Genomic DNA, 17,431 nt, shown 5'->3' with positions numbered 1-17,431 from the left:
TCTTTCAATGTATCGTGCTATCCAGTAAGCCTATAGATTGCACAGGGCCATCCTCTCATCTCACTGTTTCAGCAGATGGAGGCCTATCTAGTTCTTGGCCTCATCAATCCTCTCACTTCCCTGCTACAGACAGGTAGAGGAGTTATTCTCCCTCTCTTGGGATGTGCGATTAATCCTTTAATGCATTAACAGTATGTGAATTTTGCCTAATTTACAAAGCTGCTTATTACTAACCTAGACACTTGGGCGGAAAATGCAAGATAGCAGAATTTCCTTTACTTACCTCCTACCTGGACTTTGAATGTAGATAAGTTGCACAGAGAAGCCCTGAATTGCACTATGGTGGGTAATATAACATCAGTATAATGAGAAAAGGATTAGAAAAATGGAAAAAAGACCAAGAAAACATCCAAGGACAAATGATCCAGCTCCTCGGCTGGTGTTAATTGCTGTAGTTCTATTTAAGTTAATACAGACATTTCCTTTTGGGCTTTCTGTAGTTTAATTAAAAAAATAAAAAGAAGTCATTTTCATTTCACAGAAAACGGGGCCTTCCTGCAGAGTTTGCTTTCCCTCTATGGTAACACAGTATTTTTAAATGAAAAATCTAAAACACCTCACAAGATGATGCTTAATCAGACAAGAGAGGGGGTGGCCTGGGTGAGGGAGTCTTTTTCTCTTGTCCTCCTATCTTCATTCTTTGGGTGGGGGATAGAAGCTTTTCTGTACTCGGAATGTAGGGGAGAGAGCATCTATAGAGAGGAAGGACGGTCCAGTGCGTAGGGCAATAGCATAGGATTTAGGAGACCTAGATTGAAGTCCCTACTGTGCTACGTCCTTCTTATGTAACTATGGGCAAGTCACTTATCCTCTCTGTACCACCATTCCTCATCAGCATTTAAATAACAGCTGATGAAGATATGGTAGTAGGCTGTCTTTCCCACACTTGAAGATTTCCGCTGAGATGCCATCTTTTCCAGGAGCCTTGCCACTTGATAGCAAATCAATGGCCTTGCTTAGTTCTTCTACAGTGGGCTCCACATCTAGCTCTGGCATGACCTGTAGAGTTGGTATTTGGTCCAGTGATTCGTTGGTGATGTTTCTTTCTTGTGTGTATACCTCTGACTTCACAAAAGTCATCTTAGTGTGCCTACAACAGCTGGTGAATGGTGTCTACCCTGAATCACAGTGCGGATTCTGGGCTGGAAGATCAACTATAGACTTGATATTTTCTCTGAGTCAACTCCAAGAAAAGTGCATAGAGCAAAACTGACCATTGTATATCGCCTTTGTGGACCTAACCAAAGCATTCGACGCAGTCAGCAGAGCAGGTCTGTTTGTAATACTAGAAAAGATAGGATGCCCACCAACCCTGCTATGTCTTATATGTTCATTCCACAACAACATGATAGCAACTGGCCAGTTTGATGGATCCACTTCGGACAGCTTTGAGATGAAAAGCGGAGTGAAGCAAAGATGTGTTCTTGCCCCTACACTCTTTGGAATCTTCTTCTCAGTACTTTTGAACTGCGTGTTTAAGTACATGAAAGATGGAGTGTATCTCCACAAAAGATCGGATGGGAAGCTCTTCAATCTATCATGACTTAACTCAAAGACCAAAGTCAAAAAGGTGCTAATCAGGGGACTTCTATTCGCTGATGATGCTGCCCACATAGCCCATGATGAAGATCTACTACAAGGACTCATGGACCACCTTTCAAGTGCTTGTCAGGCATTTACTCTCACATCAGCATTAAGAAAACTGTTGTATTAGGACAGAGTGCTCCACAAGAGCCTTCAATTACCTTAAATGCAAACCAGCTATAAGTAGTCCAAAAGTCCAACTATTTAGGTTCTACAGTGACCACCAACCTCTCACTGGATGAAGAACTAAATGTTTGCATTGGAAAGACTGCCATCACCTTTAGCAGACTAACTAAAAGAGCATGGAACAACTCAAAGCTTACCATCAAGACCAAAATGCTAGTGTATCAAGCCTGCACCCTAAGCACTCTCATGTATGGTGGGGAAACATGGACAACTTATGCTCATCAGGAGAAAAGATTAAACAGTTTCCACCTATGCTGTTTACGCCACATACTCAACACCAAATGGCAGGATAAAGTCACCAACACAGAGGTTCTTCAAAGGACAAATTTACCAAGTGTGACAGCCCTGCACAAGCAAAGATGACTGCGCTGGCTGGGCCATCTGAGTAGGCTGGAAGACGGACGCATACCCAAGGGCATGCTATACGGGGAGTTATCAGAGCGAACAAGGACAACAGGACGTCCCAAGCTTCACTATAAAGACACATGCAAGCGAGATATAAAGGAATTTGGAATTGATCCTGACCAATGGGAAATTTTGGCAAGTGATCATAACAAGTGGCACCATCGTCTCCATCAGGGTATCAAACTCCGTGACAGAAGCTGGCTCCTACAGCTTGAAGAGAAAAGAGCCCGTAAGAAGCCAGCAGCTCCCAATACATTTGCAATAATTGCCAAAGATCATGCAAATCTTGGATTGGATGATTCAGTCACATGAGACATTGCAAACCATCTACGTCATAGACGGCAATTCCCACTGTCTCTCGTAGACGAAAGGATGCTGACATGACAGTGATTAAAGTAAGGTTTCCATTCCTTATTGTGTAACATCAACAGAATGCTGGATATGGTTCAGTCATGGTTTAACCTGTAATAACTAATTGAAGACAATGGAATTTCACAAGTCTCACCAAGGGCTTAATTGGAAAACAGTGGGGTTGCACAGTGATAACAGGACCTAATTCAGCCTATGGAACCTTTATTACAGATGTTGATTTGAGAGAAGGAAAGAACTTAGTTTGAATCTCAGATCTCAGGCAGTCTTTGCCGGGTTGGTGGTGAAAAAGATGGAAGCTCTCAATGCCGTTTTACCATGTCATTTTTACAAGCACAACACCACTTTAAATAATCAAATACACCTCCCTCTTGTGCTCAAATGCATCTTTTCTATGTCAGCGAGAAACAGATAGATAAAGAGAACATCAGTTCCTTTTAGCATTTGATCAGGCAGCTAGTGTGCTGTGAATGCTGCTTATTCCCCTGTACACAGCCATCACACTGTTCCCTTGTGGTCTCTCCATCTGTTTGTCGTATCCCCCTGTCTCTTATCTAAAGCTTAGATTGTAAGCGCTTCAGGCTGAGACTCTATTATGGTATCTGTTAGCACAGCACCTAGCATGATGGGGTCCTGCCTTCACGGCACTACTGCAGTGCACATAACAAATGTCAAAGATAATAATAATTTCACTAGTGTTTATTGTATGCCAGAGGAATTTCCCACTTTTGCTATACTGCCTGACCTGTCGGAGCACATCACCGTGCTGTGATGGTAAGTGGACTATTTTGACAACTCTCAGTCTTATCCAAATATTTACTGCTTTAATGAAGTTCAGATCATGCTATATAGTTCCCTTTGTAAAAAATACTGTGCTCTTTCAGGCGTAGATTCTGTAACAGTTTTTTCTGGCTAAATTCAGTCTGTTTTGTGGGATTATAATTTATCCCCCCATAGTCTTCAACATCATTCTCTAATCTCCCCACCTCTCCCACTGAGATCCCACCCTTCCATTTATTTATTTCCCTTCTGACGTATACCTCCTAGCCTTGACGTTCATGTCATGATCACCATTTTTTAAAACATGGCCAGGATTCCTTTGGGAGCCATTAATGTTCTTGAGGCTACTGACCGATGCAAGACTTGCCTTCCTCAGGAGTTTAGTACATTACCTGAAGAATATTCCCAACCCCTTCCAAGAGAGAGAGCAAGAAATTAGAAGTGGAAAACGAACCTAGAAGGTCTCCTACATGGCAGGACACAATCACTAGATTACCAGTCTTACATGGTCTTTGTCTTGAATACGTCCAGCTCATCCCTGATTGAAGCATGCAAAACTCTGCCATTGCTCTGGCACTTAATTTGTCCCAATTCAGTAAAAAACAAAACAAAAATCTTTGAAGACAATATGCAATGTGATCATGAGCTTTGTTAATCTTTTATCAAAATTGATTGTGACAGCAGCTATGTGCAGTGAACACTGTCTTAAGCAGCTACAACATGGCAAAAATATACAACATGAGGTGTGAAGGCAGAAGTATACACATATGAGCTCATAAACATAGTTAGTGCCTTCATTAATAAACCAGGGGTCACTTCAGAGAGGTCTTGGTCAGTGGTAGGAGCGGTTTGACATTATTAAGGGAACATGGTGTGTAAAGAAAAAAGTCCTTGAGTTTGTCATTGTAAGCCCAGGGGAAGTGCTGAGGTAGGAGGATTTCCACATCACAGATCCAGGGTATTTAAATTCCTGGTGATTTTTCATATAATTCTGCCAGGCTCAATCCCTATCCATGTGGGGAGGAGTTCTCTCTTCAGTTGAGTAACCTCATGGCCCAAAAAAGACTATGCACGTCCATGGAAGAGGAAATCCTTTCCAAGCAGAGCAGTGGTAGTATGCTGCAAAGAGACAGTGCATTTGCATTATATGCTTACGTTCTTTCTCAGTCTTGGAGTCTCATAAAGTCTTTTCTTTTGTTTATGGGTCTAAAGGCACAGTGTGTTGCTGAGCTGCGCTATGTAGCTTTTTGCTTCCCAGTGCCCTTGTGCAATGGAATCATGGTAGATTTGGGACTTGTGTGGGCAGAAAGAGGTCCGAGGCTTTCACTCTAAGGGAGTGACAGCTCACCTCAGAATGCTAAGAACACCAACCCCAGCTTGCGATTTGTAGATGGCATGGGAAACTAACCTTTGCATAATGTTCCAACCAATCTAAGTAGTAAGAATGCTTTAACATCTTTTTTTGTGTGCAAATAATGCAATATTTCTGGTGCATGTTTACATTTCTGATTTGATATTACAGCACTTAATTTAAGAGGCCCAGACATTCCAAACATTCTAATTATAATTCTTGTGCACTTCTTAAAGTCATATTAGTGTTTGTGTGTTAATCTACAAGGGGAGCTCTATAGAAAAGAATTTTGGAATGTGAACATCTTTTGCCATCTAAAATTTTAAGTTTTATTATATCTAAATTGCATTTAAGCAAAGCCAGACATTTACAAAACGAAATACTGAATATATATGCACTTCATTGTGCTTGTGTGAAATGCCTAGTAGATACAATATACATTCTTGTTTTGGGGGGGGATAAGGGGGGATTAGTAGGATTGCTGGGTTCAAGTCCTAACTCACCTACTGATATACTGTGTTCCCTTGGGTAAGTCACTTAGGGACAGATTTTCAAAGGTAGTTAGGTGCCTAAAGATGCAGATACACACCTGGGCCTTGATCAATGGAAGCTAGGAGCCTAAATACCTTTGTGGATGTGGGCCCTAGTGGAATTTTCAAAAGTGCATAGATGCATAACTCCCATGAAAATCCCACTAAATGCCTGTTTGCATCTTTAGGCATGTAAATATCTTTAAAAATCATAATCTCCCCATCTGTAAAATGATGAGATTGTGATGAGCATTGATTAATGATTGTAAAGAGCTTGGAAATCAATAGGAAAAAGTTTTCTACAGCAAATGTGCTGATTTTCTTAAATAACTAATTACTTGTAGCTGGAGGAGCTTAGCATTTGCCATGTTTAAGGTATTTCCTATAGCAAGCACAAGAAACTACAAGGGCAAAATGCAGATAATTAGGTAACCGTGTCTATTTATCAGAGGGAAAATTGTCAAGTTTTAAGATCTGCCATTTTGCTAGTGCAAAGTAATTGTTATCTGAGAACAGACAGACTAAAGAAGCTCAATCTATTTAATTGATCTAAGAAAAGGTTAAGAAATGACGTAGTCATGACAAATTCAGATTAGAATTAAAAAGCACATTTTTAATAGTGAGGGTAATTAACTGTGGGAACAGCTTTTCCAGGGATATAGTAGATTCTTTAAATCAAGATTGGATTTTTATTTAAAATATATGCTCTAGCTCAGCCAGAAGTTATAGGCTTGATGCAGGAATTTGGGATGAAATTTGAGGGGCTTGTGCTATGCAGGAGGTCAGAGTAGATGATCAGAGTCATCCCTTCTGGCTTTACAGTCTATGAACCATCACTCATTAGTGGCTGATTTGACCATTTGTACTATTGACTACTGATTTTATTGCATTAAACAAAGATGACTGGTGATGCCACAGACTAGTAATTTACTAATTATCACTCTTTCTTCCATGTGTTTTTATGCATTGGATGCCCTCCCTGAACTAGTCTGTATCCCCGCCACCTTCAAATTCCTCCTCAAGACCCCGATGCCTACCAAAACCTGACAGCTTATTAATGGGTGCACAGAGAGTCAGTCTCAGATAGTTATTTTGAAAATGGTTTATCATGTTTCCACATCTTTGATTTGCCGCTGAGCTCCTTAGATTTCTGAACTCTTTGGGTTGTGACTGTTTGGAAGGTGCCTAGCGTATTGTGGCGACGCTTGTAATACAGATAATAGACAACAAAATGCTGCGTAATGCAGCTTGGCCTATGCTTTGCTTTTACTTATCTGTTTAATAAGTACCATTTTGTTTTGTTTTCCAGTCCGTCCGGTTCACGCCCTTCCACTCCTAAGAGTGATTCAGAATTAGTCAGCAAATCTTTGGACAGGGGGATGCAGAAGAATAATCCACAAATGCACTGGGCCTGGGGAGAACTACCTCAAGCTGCAAAGGTATCAAACATCACTCCTGTTTCATTCCTTCCAGCATCTACTGTGTATTGTTAATAGGGCACGTGTACATGTGGGTGCAGTATTTCACATAGCTGATATACCTGTTTGATTTTAGGCTTTTACTTCATACAGGCAAATCGAAGTCAGGATTAAGAACTGAATTATGTTGAGTCTTGAAAGATGAGGACAAGAAATTAATATCTAATGAGATAGAGAAGGGGGAGCCAATGAAGGAATTCAAAGGGGGATGATGATGTGGTTTGATGGATGGGCTAGGAAGATCACTTTAGAGACTGCAGTTGGGAAGGGCTGGAGAGGGCATTGTGGATTTTTGGAATGACTGTCCAAGAGGATGAGGTTGCACTGATTGACATGGGAGATGATGAAGATTGGGATAAGAGTTTAGCTGTTGGGACAGAGTAGAAGGGTTGGATCTTTAAAGTATTGCAGGGGAAGAAATGGCAAGTTAGGGACTTGGCCTAGATAGGAAATATTGATGTAGGCAAACATTTCTGCTAAACGAGGAAGGCTTTTCATGTAAACACTTTGTCTACAGAATTAAAGGTATTTAGTGTTGTTCATATTTGTTACTGACTGAAATAGAGAACATTCCTGGCCAAGATTTCATGAAGTGAGTAGTTATTTTGGGTGCCCATCTTGAAGTATGTTAAAGGGAGCTGATTTTCAGAAAGTTCTGGGCACTCACCTTCTGACAGTCAGGCCCTTTCAAGGTGTCTGCAGATGGGCACCCAAAGTCACCAGTTGATTTTTAAATGCTTAGCCCCACCTGTAACTTTGATTATAGATAGCGAGAGACAGCAGTGACTGAAACAACTAGGTACAAAAATACTGTGTCCCACTGCCCTATGGACAGATGATGCAGAGTAAAATTTTCAAAAGTGCCTCAGTGACTTAGGAGCCTATGTCCCATTGAAAGTCAATGAGACTTAGGTTCCAAAGTCACTTAAAGGTTTTTTGAAAATTTTACCCATATATCCAACTAAGAGGCACCTTTACTATGGCTTTGTAAGCATATGGATCACAACTATTCATTTTATGTAAAGAAATAGAGCTGCATAACAGTGAGTGAGTGCTGAACTAAATGCAGCGTTTGGCACTCAGGGTATGGCAGCGTATGGTGCATGTCTAGCTGCTGCATTGTCTAACCAATAGGCTGACTCTATGATATGACAGCCTTGCGGTGCATATGCCTTGAACGTTATCTAGGGTTACCATATTTCAACACTGAAAAAAGAGGACACTCCACGGAGGCCTGGCCCTGCCCCAACCCCGCCCCTTCCCCACCCCCGGCTCCGCCCCAACCCCGCCCCTTCCCCAACTCTGCCCCCTCCTCTGAGCACCCTGCATTCCCCCTCCTCCTTCCCGCTCTGATTTTGGTTGGGGGTTGCTAAGTGCTTCCCTGCTCCCCACTCGCCCTGCAGCCCCCACGCCCCTGCAGCCTCTGTGACCCCTGCTCCCCACTCGCCCTACAGCCTCTGCGCCCCCCATCTGCCCTGCCCCTGCGCCCCCCTGCCGCCTCTGTGACCCCTGCTCCTCATTCGCCCTGCAGCCCCTGCACCCCCCTGCCCCTGCAGCCTCTGCGCCCCCCACCTGCCCTGCCCCTGCACCCCCCCCGCCCCTGCAACCTCTATGACCCCTGCTCCCCACTCGCCCTGTAGCCTCTATGCCCCCGCCTGCCCTGCTCACCCGTCATCCTCTGCCTGCTGGGGGCTTCAGAGGCTCGGCAGCGCGGGTCCCTGCAGCCCCGGCCGCAGCTTCCTTCCTGCCGCCGAGCACGTTCCCCGGCCTGTCTGTCCCCGCCGGAAACAGCTCCCGCAGCGCCGGGTTCCAAGCTGCGCGGGGCAACGGGGCCACAGGAAGGGTCCCCCAGTGGCCGGGGGGTCCCCGCCCGCGAGGGAAGCCCGAGCGCCCCCCGTTCCCCTCCTGAGCATTGTAGCTGGGGTGGCTGGGCTGCACTGCGGACCCGGCGGATCGTGCTGGGCGGACCCTGGCTTATGCCTCCCTATTTCCCCGGACATGTCCGGCTCTTTGGAAATTCCCCCCGGACGGGGATTTGAGCACCAAAAAGCCGGACATGTCCAGGGAAATCCGGACGTATGACCCTAACGTTATCATAATCAAGACTCAAACTAAGATCCTGGTGGTCTGTTGGCAGCTGCTCTACTAAGCAGCAGCTCTACAGGGGGGCTTAGCTCCTGGGCAGGCTAATAGGAGTTGTTCCTAGCATGGCTTCTCAGAGAATCACTCTTTGTATACCTTTCACTAGGAACCACCACTTTTACTGGAAGTGTTTGTTCACTAAAGTCCCAGTGTTGTAGCCATTCAGCGTGCAGCTCCCCTTTTGAAATCAACAAGAGTTATGCAGACAGAGCATCTATTTAATTGGGCTGTTAAGAACCAGTGATTCAGCTAACTGAGGTTTCCAGCGGTAGCTGGTTTTCTTGAGAATCAGCTTTCAGTGGGCATGGCAACGCTAAGTGTTACGGGCCCTATTTTGCTTCCTAGGAGATGTGGAATGCCTTTACCTCCCATTGAAATCAAAACCAAACAGGGCAGTGCAAAGTAGAGCTTTGGGTGAATAGACCAGGCTAAACTCTGACTATTTTGTGTCTCTCTTTTTCTCAGGGGCTTTCATTATCCTGATCTGTTTATTTTTTCTCCTAGTCCATTTCTCTACTCAAGGCAAAGGAATCCAATATGGTGAATATAAATCCTTCAGAAAGCACTCATTTTCGGGTAATTCAAAGTGAGTCTGCAGAGGAGATAAGCAGCTTGACTGCTTTACCTGCCATTGGACAGGCAGCTGTTGCGGCTTCTGATGTAAATGACCCCCAGCCAGTGCCAGCTGAGATAAATGACCCAGAGATAGAGGCTCTAGGAGCAGCTGCACCATCACTGCCTGCAAATGAAGAAATCAAACAAGCTACCGCTTGCTTAGTCCAGCAAGCAAGCAAAATAGATTCCCCTTCTAGAAAGAAAGGTAAAGCAGTTTCTCCTGCAATTCTACGCGTGTGATTTTGCACCTAGATGCCACAGTGATTAGGCTCTTTGTAGCCAGATGAACTAATCTATAACTTCAGAGCATTTCTGGAGATGCAATATGGCTTTTAACATAAACAACAGCTGAGCATGTGTGTGTGGAGTGGGTTTTTTAAAAGAGAGCTGTAATGACAGGGAGAGAAATAATTTTCTCCCCTGGTTACTGTATTTAGCAGATCTGTGCAGATAAGCAGGGTTGCAAAACTTGTACTAAATTCTTCCCTATTTCACAAACCCAGGGGTTGCAGAATTTGGTGATCCGAGCATGCTACAGATTTCCCTTTCAGCTGTACCAATAGTCTGCTCTACAGCTGTGCCACGCCACTGCTAGCTGTTGGAATGCCTCCACCTCAAAGCAAAGTTGCAACATGTCCTTTGCTTAAACATCATGCATGCCACAAAGCAGAATGGTCTAATCACACATAAGCAATTTTTGTTGTGTTCAGCACACACATAATCTTCTTCAATTGGAATATAACTGTGCCCATTTTATTCCTCTCTAATTTCTAAAGATGATGCTAGATTGTTTTCTGATAAGAGATATAATCTCCACGTGAAGTTTACGCATTCACAATATGTATTTTGATAGACCCCAAATTCTCCAGGGTGCTGGAGTCTTTACATGAGCAGACATTATTACAGACACATTTCTCAGCCAGTTCCCCAGGGGTTCCACGTCTGTGAAGGTCAGAGTGATAGAGGTGTTCCATCTAGTATGCAATAATTTGTGCGCCTTCACTTCCCTTCCTTTGATTACTTGTCAGAAATTCAGCGAGTGAGTTGTGTGTTTTGAGTAAAGGATGCAAACTGGAGCTCACAGCTCTGGGTAAGACCCTCAGGATTTCACCCTCCATGCAGTCACTCTTCTAGAAGTGGCTACAACAAGAGAGCAAAGATGGTCCAGTGGTCATGGCACTGAGCTAGCACTTGGGAGACCTGTGTTCAAGTTCCTGCCCTTTGTCACCAGGGACAAGTCACTTAGCATCTCTGTGCCTCAGTTTCCCATCTGAAAAATGGGGACAATAGCACTTCTAAATGGGCAGGGGTGTTGTGAGGATAAATATATTAGAGAGTGGGAAGTGCTCAGATAACATGGTGATGGGGGCCATAAAAGTACCCAAGATAGGCTGATAGAATTTAAGGCCAGAAGGGACCATCATGATCATCTAGTCTGGCCTCCTGCACATTGCAGACCACAGAACCCCACCCACTCCTGTAATAGACTCATAACCTCTGGCTGAGTTACTGAAGTCCTCAAATCATGATTTAAAGACTTAAAATTGTAGAGAATCTACCATTTACACTAGTTTAAACCAGCAAGTGACTTGTGTCTCATGCTGCAGAGGAAGGTACAAGGAGTCCTCTAGGGTCTCTGCCAATCTGGACCTGGGGGAAAATTCCTTCCCTCCCCAAATATGGCGATCAGTTAGACCCTGAGCATGTCAGCTAGACCCACCATCCAGAAACCTGGGAAAAAAGTCTCTATACTGACTCAGAGCCCTCCTCATCTAGTGTCCCATCTCCAGCCGTTGGTGATATTTGCTACTAGCAATTGCAGATGAGACACAGGCCATTGTAGGTAACCTCATCATTCCATCTCCTCCATAAACTTATTAAGCTCAGTCTTGAAGCCAGTTAGATTTGTTTTACTCCCACTGCCCCCCTTGGAAGGTTGCTCCAGAACTTCACTCCTCTGATGGTTAGAAACCTTCATCTAATTTCAAGCCTAAACTTGTTGCTGTCCAGTTTGAATCCATTTGTCCTTGTGTCAACACTGGCCTTAACTTAAATAACTCCTCTCCCAGCAAAACCAAACCATTGTAAAGTTTTTTTTTGGTCCCTCACTTGTTAGGTATCCAAAAGAGGTATCCAGGTTAGGTATCCAAATGAGACATCATGCGTAGCCGGCATTGACTTCAGTTGGAATTGTGAGTGCTCAGCACCTCTGAAAATCAGCCTTTTGGTGTCTCACCAAGGCATCGAAAATCAGTGGCCAGTTGTGAAACTTTTGGCCTTGCAGCTTTGTGTCATTGTAGACAATTGTTTTTTCTTTTAACTATGAATTGTGTGCACATGCTTTATGTGGTTTATAGCGCCTTAAGATATAAGGTTTTTTTAATTCTTGTTGTGTATTTGGAAGACACCAATTCATTATTTATTTACTCTGTGTTTGACAGATAAACGAAGCCGGCATCTTGGTGCTGATGGTGTCTATTTAGATGACCTCACTGACATGGATCCAGAAGTTGCTGCGCTTTATTTCCCCAAAAAGTATAACAATTTATTTGGATTAGAATATATTAGTTAAATCTCCATCTTCTCCCATCAGATTCTTAGCAGGTCTCATTGTGCCAAGATTATAGGAATACCGGCTGTAAGTAACATTCAGCTAAATGAGAGTCTAGGTCAAAAAAGGATGTTGGGAAGGATACCTACAATTATGCAGAGAAAAGATGTTCTTGAAACTTTGTAACAGATCTATACTTGTTCATAAGAAATGTGATAGAAAATGCTAAGCATTATATACTAATCTCAGACTGCTGTGCAATTTCCGTTAACGTTATGGGAATTATACTCATGGATCAAGGGCAGTATATGGCTCTTAGCATAAAAGGTACTCTAAGGGAGATATATATATATATATATATGTAACCCTTCTGCCCATCTAAGTTGGCAGCAACAAGGGCCGGGTTCTGTACCTAGGGGTTCCGTTTCAATAACGCAATGCAAAACCGGCTCGAGCCCCCACCCAGTGACCTGGGACAATTACATACCACCCCCTGGGTGCCTTTAAGAGGCAATACTTCCCCTCTCGCAAGCACGGAGTCTGAGTGTAACAGAAAATGTTTAATAACATGAGGTAAATGACATCTGCATTAAATTGGAAAAACACCACAAACAGGATTCATAACACAAACCATGAGCAAAAAACCCACCCCAGCAAGTTGGGCTGTGTCCTTTCCCTTGGGTTCTTGAAACCAGCAACCCAAGGATCACCAAAGTCCCAAAAGTCCAACAACCCCCCAAAGTCTCTGTCCCTGGTCAATGCAGCCCCAGAGTTCAGGGGGGGCACGCAGGGCGTTAAGGGGCACCTTACGTGATCCGAGGCCGACGGGGTTCTGCCGCAGCCTTCACCACGAGCCGCTCCACTCCACCAGCTGCCCCGCGAGCTGCTCCCGCCGTCCCACGAACAGCTCTGGCAGCTGCTCCACTCTGCTCACCGACCTGTGAGCCGTTCAGCTCTGCTCCACTTCAGCTGTCCCTTGGGCCACTCCCACAAGGCTCCGCTCTGCTCCACTCCAACTGTCCCCGCAAGGCTCCACTCTGCTAGCTGCTCCGCCAGCCACTTAGCAATATAGCTTCAGGCTCCCCCACTAGTTAGCACAGCCTCAGTGATCTCAGCTCTTAATAACTTTAGCTCTTTTGTGATTTCAGCTCTTAGCAATTTCAGCTCATAGTAGGGGAGCCCCAGTGCTAGTGCACCATTGGCCCAAAGTGAATTCAGCTCAGCAGTCTGTAACTAGACTTGTAATGGAATCAAAGTTAGCTCTGATATTCAACAGTGGAGAGAGGAGGTAGTGCAATTAGTGTTTCAACCCCTCAGAGAGGGGCCCATACCATCAGGTACAAATACCTGTCCCCATCCTCTCTCCATTCACTGGGTTTTGTAACCCATGCCCCTTGTCAAGCAAGTGCTACTTAGGTAATGGTGAAGGACTCACTCAGTCCTTCTGTCATACAACAATTTCACTGGCCTTGATTCACAGAATCAGGGTAACAAAACTTTATTCTTCCTGTCCCAATAACAGAGAAAACTGGGGATCCCACACCAGCCAAAGTAACCACTTTGAGTTGCTGTTGTTTCATGCCAGGCGAGTGGGTGTGCCTATGCAAACAAGATCAGCCCCTGGAGTTCTTTTCTACACTCGCCATAATTCACCACCAGATGTCAGGGTAGAGCTCATCCTGACTCTGCTTACATATATATATATATGCATATATATATATCCCTCAGAGTATCTTTTATATATATATGCAATATGCTTTTCACCTTGTTTGTTACCTGAAATCACTTAAAGTTTAGTATTATTAATATTATTATTTTACTCTAACTGTACTATAGCGATTGACCATCTAGAAATACAAGTGATAGAAAATTATTTTTGGTTGACACTTACGATGCCTTTATTTATGAAAATGTGTTTTCTCCCCAAATACATCATTATCATTTTGGTTTAATTTCGATTAGAGTTTCTTTTAACATTTGTATGATCCTCTTCCCAGATCATACTATAGTGGTTTTGTTGACAGAAAGCCATTCAGCAACAACTAAAGTGAGAATAATTTGAATAGTATCTTTTTCGGCTTTCTTAAACATTGTCGTTGTTAAGGATAGAATATTAACATTGAAACAAAATCGTGGTAGATTGGTAAAAGAGAGAGATTGTGCTGCAAATACTTCTCTCAAATGCCCTGTTATAACTCTGGAAGTCATTGTAACAGAGACAGAATTTTCTCCCTGTGTGTTCTAGTAAATAATGACTGATCTACACACAGATTTTGATCCAATATAAGTATCTAAGGGTGATTATTTTTACCAAAACAGTTCTATCAGTACAGCCTGTAGTGTGGATGCAGTTCTATAGATACATTATACTGGAATAGCTTATTCCCTTTCCCATAGCTATGTTGGTAGAAGCAATATTATACCAGTGTGACTGTGTCCATGGTAGTGGGGGTTGTACCTCTTTATACTGGTGTGGTTAAAACAGTACAACTTTTGTATATGGATGAGGCCTGAGAAAGGCCACTAATTTGAATTCCCTGCCATAGAGAAGTGATTTCTTGTTATGCCAGAGAATCACACAGTTTAACATGCTGTTTGCCTTAGTGTGTGCTAGGGTGACCAGATAGCAAGTGTGAAAAATCAGGACGGGGGTGGGGGGTAATCGGCACCTATATAAGAAAAAGCCCCAAATATTAGGACTGTCCCTATAAAATCGGGATATCTGGTCACCCTAATGTGTGCATAATGTGGGTTTGGGCTTGTGACGGAAGAGAATTTGGGAATGATACAGATTAGAAAACAATGAGGACTGAAAGACTGTTTTTTTTTCCCCCCCTACAGCGGTGATAATATTGCACATGGAAAGAATGCAAATGAAAATGGACCACGGTCGGCCAATCAGTCCCCTCACTCTGGTGGAAGTTCAGGTGTTGACAGTGGTGTTGAAGGCGTCTCAGATGGAATAAGAGACTTGCCTTCAATTGCCATTTCACTCTGTGGAGGTCTTAGTGACAACAAAGAGATAACAAAAGGTACAGAATGATCCTGTGCCTTATGATTACATGTTGTTAGTCAGCTCTCAACTCCTGTTAAAGAGGAAACAGTGCCCTCTTGTGGCTAGAGGTAGGAATTTAAGGCTGAGAGAGTATGTAGCTCATCTCATTTGGATAAAAATTATGTCAGAAGTTCTAGAGTTATTAATACTATATTACTGATTTTAACTTACTGTAATATATTTTGGAAATTACTGTATTTACAGGTTCTCTTCATGCAACAGTAGTAAAGGGGTGCAGTTGCCATTTATTATGCCTTTTACTGCAGTGTATAATTGGTAAATTCACAGCTGTCACTACCATGGACAGGTAGGATGGCCCAATGGTTAGTGCTAGCCCGGGACTCGGAAGGCGTAGGTTCCATTTTCAGCTTTGGCACAGACTTCCTGTGTGATCTTGGACAAGTCATTAGTCTCTCTGCACTTTGGTTCCCCATCTGTAAAATGGAGATAACAGCTCTTTCCTACCTCTCAGGAGTGTTGTGAGGATAAATACATCAAAGACCTTTAGGTGCTCAGATATGAGTCATGGGAGCCATTGAAATATCTAAGACTGACACTGATCTGAGCACTGTTTGGAAACTAGAAGTTAAAATATTCCATACAGAGGGTAGTTTATGATAAGGTAGTTCTATTTATTATTTTGTTGTTAATCCAAATAATTGTGATCCTTGAAGGCGAGGAAGGGAAGGGGGTGTTTGTCCAGGAGGATGCATTTTCATTTCCCTCCAGGCCCTGCAAGTATTGATCATGTTTCTGGCTGGGGCTGTAGCTCTTCATCGAGTCCATCAACACCTCTTCCCTAATTAGCCAGAGAAGGTCACTGAAGAGGCACATCCTTACCCAGGAGTGAAAGGCCTGATCCTGCAATGTGCTGATCACTGTAGCTTTCATTGAGCACCTCCTGTGAGGAGTTAAGGGCAGTCAGCAGCTCAGAGGAAATACCCAGCACCTTGCAAGATTGGGGCTCTAAGCCTTGTGTCCCTAGTACTGCTAGTCTCTGCTACCCCTGTCATCCTGAGCCTGAAATTTAGCTCTTCAGGATGTTTTAATGCTAGTTATGGGGACGGGGGGTAGGCAGGCTGTCCCATTGCAAGTGCTGTACTTATGTGAGTATGTTTTAAATATTTCCAACAGATCAGTTCTTAGAGCAAGCAGTAACATATCAGCAGTTTGTGGACAATCCTGCTATCATTGACGACCCCAATCTTGTGGTTAAGATTGGAAATAAGTAAGTACATTTCAGCAGGCAAAAGTCTGGACAATGTGGGAAAAGCATTTGCGTGTTTTTAGTACACCAGCTGCACCATTGCTGAACAAATGGGTACTCATTTTTCTACTGTAGATTCATCCTGAGAGATTCAAAGCCAGTTACAGCTAATTAAGTAACTAATTTGGATTTCAAAGAGTTAGTATTGACTGTAGACAGTGTTCACACTCAATATCTAGATTAAAAATAAAATAGACTATAAACCTTGCTAAGACATTCATTCAGTACCATTGAATGATGAATATTTATGGGGAAATCATGATCGGCCTATGGCCATTCTATATGCAGAGAAAGAACCTACATCCACTGAATATGTTATTACCTCCCCTCTCTGCTGACTCATTCTGTGATTTTGGACAAGTTGCTTAATTTCTTGCCCTGGTTTCCTGATCTGTAAAATGGGGATAATACCACTTACCTACCTCACAAGGGTGTAGTGAGGAGAGGACTAATTTGGGAAGGTCGGATTAGGAAAGGTGCTGGAGACCTCGAGTGTGGTGCTGTGCGGACCTCACTCTCATGGGCAGTTGGGTGGCATCACTGTGGATTTAGCTTCCTAACTGCCATGGGAGTTGCAGGCCCTCAGCACACCACAGAAGAAAGTCAGCACCACACAGAACCCAAACCTGAACATTTGTACAGCGCCAAGACGAGGATAGGTATTTGGGAATTTGGTCACCCTTTATAGCAATTCAGAGGAGGAGGGTTCCCCAGCCAGCAAGCCAGAGTCTTTAACCAGGTTCTTTGAATATTAAATAATAATAATAATTAATGGAGATATCCCATCTCCTAGAACTGGAAGGGACCTTGAAAGGTCATTGAGTCCAGCCCCCTGCCTTCACTAGCAGGACCAAGTACTGATTTTGCCCCAGATCCCCAAGCGGCCCCCTCAAGGATTGAGCTCACAACCCTGGGTTTAGCAAGCCAATGCTCAAACCACTGAGCTATCCCTCCCCCTGACTAAGTAAAGTCTGATGTTAATGTTTTACTGGAACTTTGCCTTAATAAATAGACACAACCAAAGTACTCTAAGGTAGGATATGGATTTGCAGATCCAG

General features: G+C 43.5%; 1 protein-coding gene across 18 annotated transcripts in view; it reads left to right on the top strand.

The window, feature by feature from the left end:
- LPIN1 (lipin 1) overlaps nt 1-17,431 on the top strand; it is a 118,626-nt gene that overhangs the window by 80,367 nt on the left and 20,828 nt on the right. For 11 of the 18 annotated variants that reach the window (XR_010599421.1, XR_010599423.1, XR_010599422.1 and 8 more), the window contains 6 exons: nt 26-133; nt 6,575-6,704; nt 9,390-9,705; nt 11,942-12,035; nt 14,893-15,083; nt 16,241-16,334. Coding sequence is in view for 10 of the 18 variants with exons in the window: in XM_065587691.1 (XP_065443763.1) it covers nt 26-133; nt 6,575-6,704; nt 9,390-9,705; nt 11,942-12,035; nt 14,893-15,083; nt 16,241-16,334 (933 nt within the window). In the remaining 8 variants the exon portion in view is untranslated. The remainder of the gene's footprint in view (nt 1-25; nt 134-6,574; nt 6,705-9,389; nt 9,706-11,941; nt 12,036-14,892; nt 15,084-16,240; nt 16,335-17,431) is intronic. The other 7 variants (XR_010599426.1, XR_010599428.1, XR_010599427.1 and 4 more) reach the window with 1 other exon arrangement.

Source organism: Chrysemys picta, chromosome 3 (assembly GCF_011386835.1).
Source record: "Chrysemys picta bellii isolate R12L10 chromosome 3, ASM1138683v2, whole genome shotgun sequence".
Lineage (NCBI taxonomy): Eukaryota > Metazoa > Chordata > Testudines > Emydidae > Chrysemys > Chrysemys picta.
The sequence above is the reverse complement of the archived record's forward strand: the minus strand, read 5'-3'. Positions and strand labels throughout refer to the sequence as shown.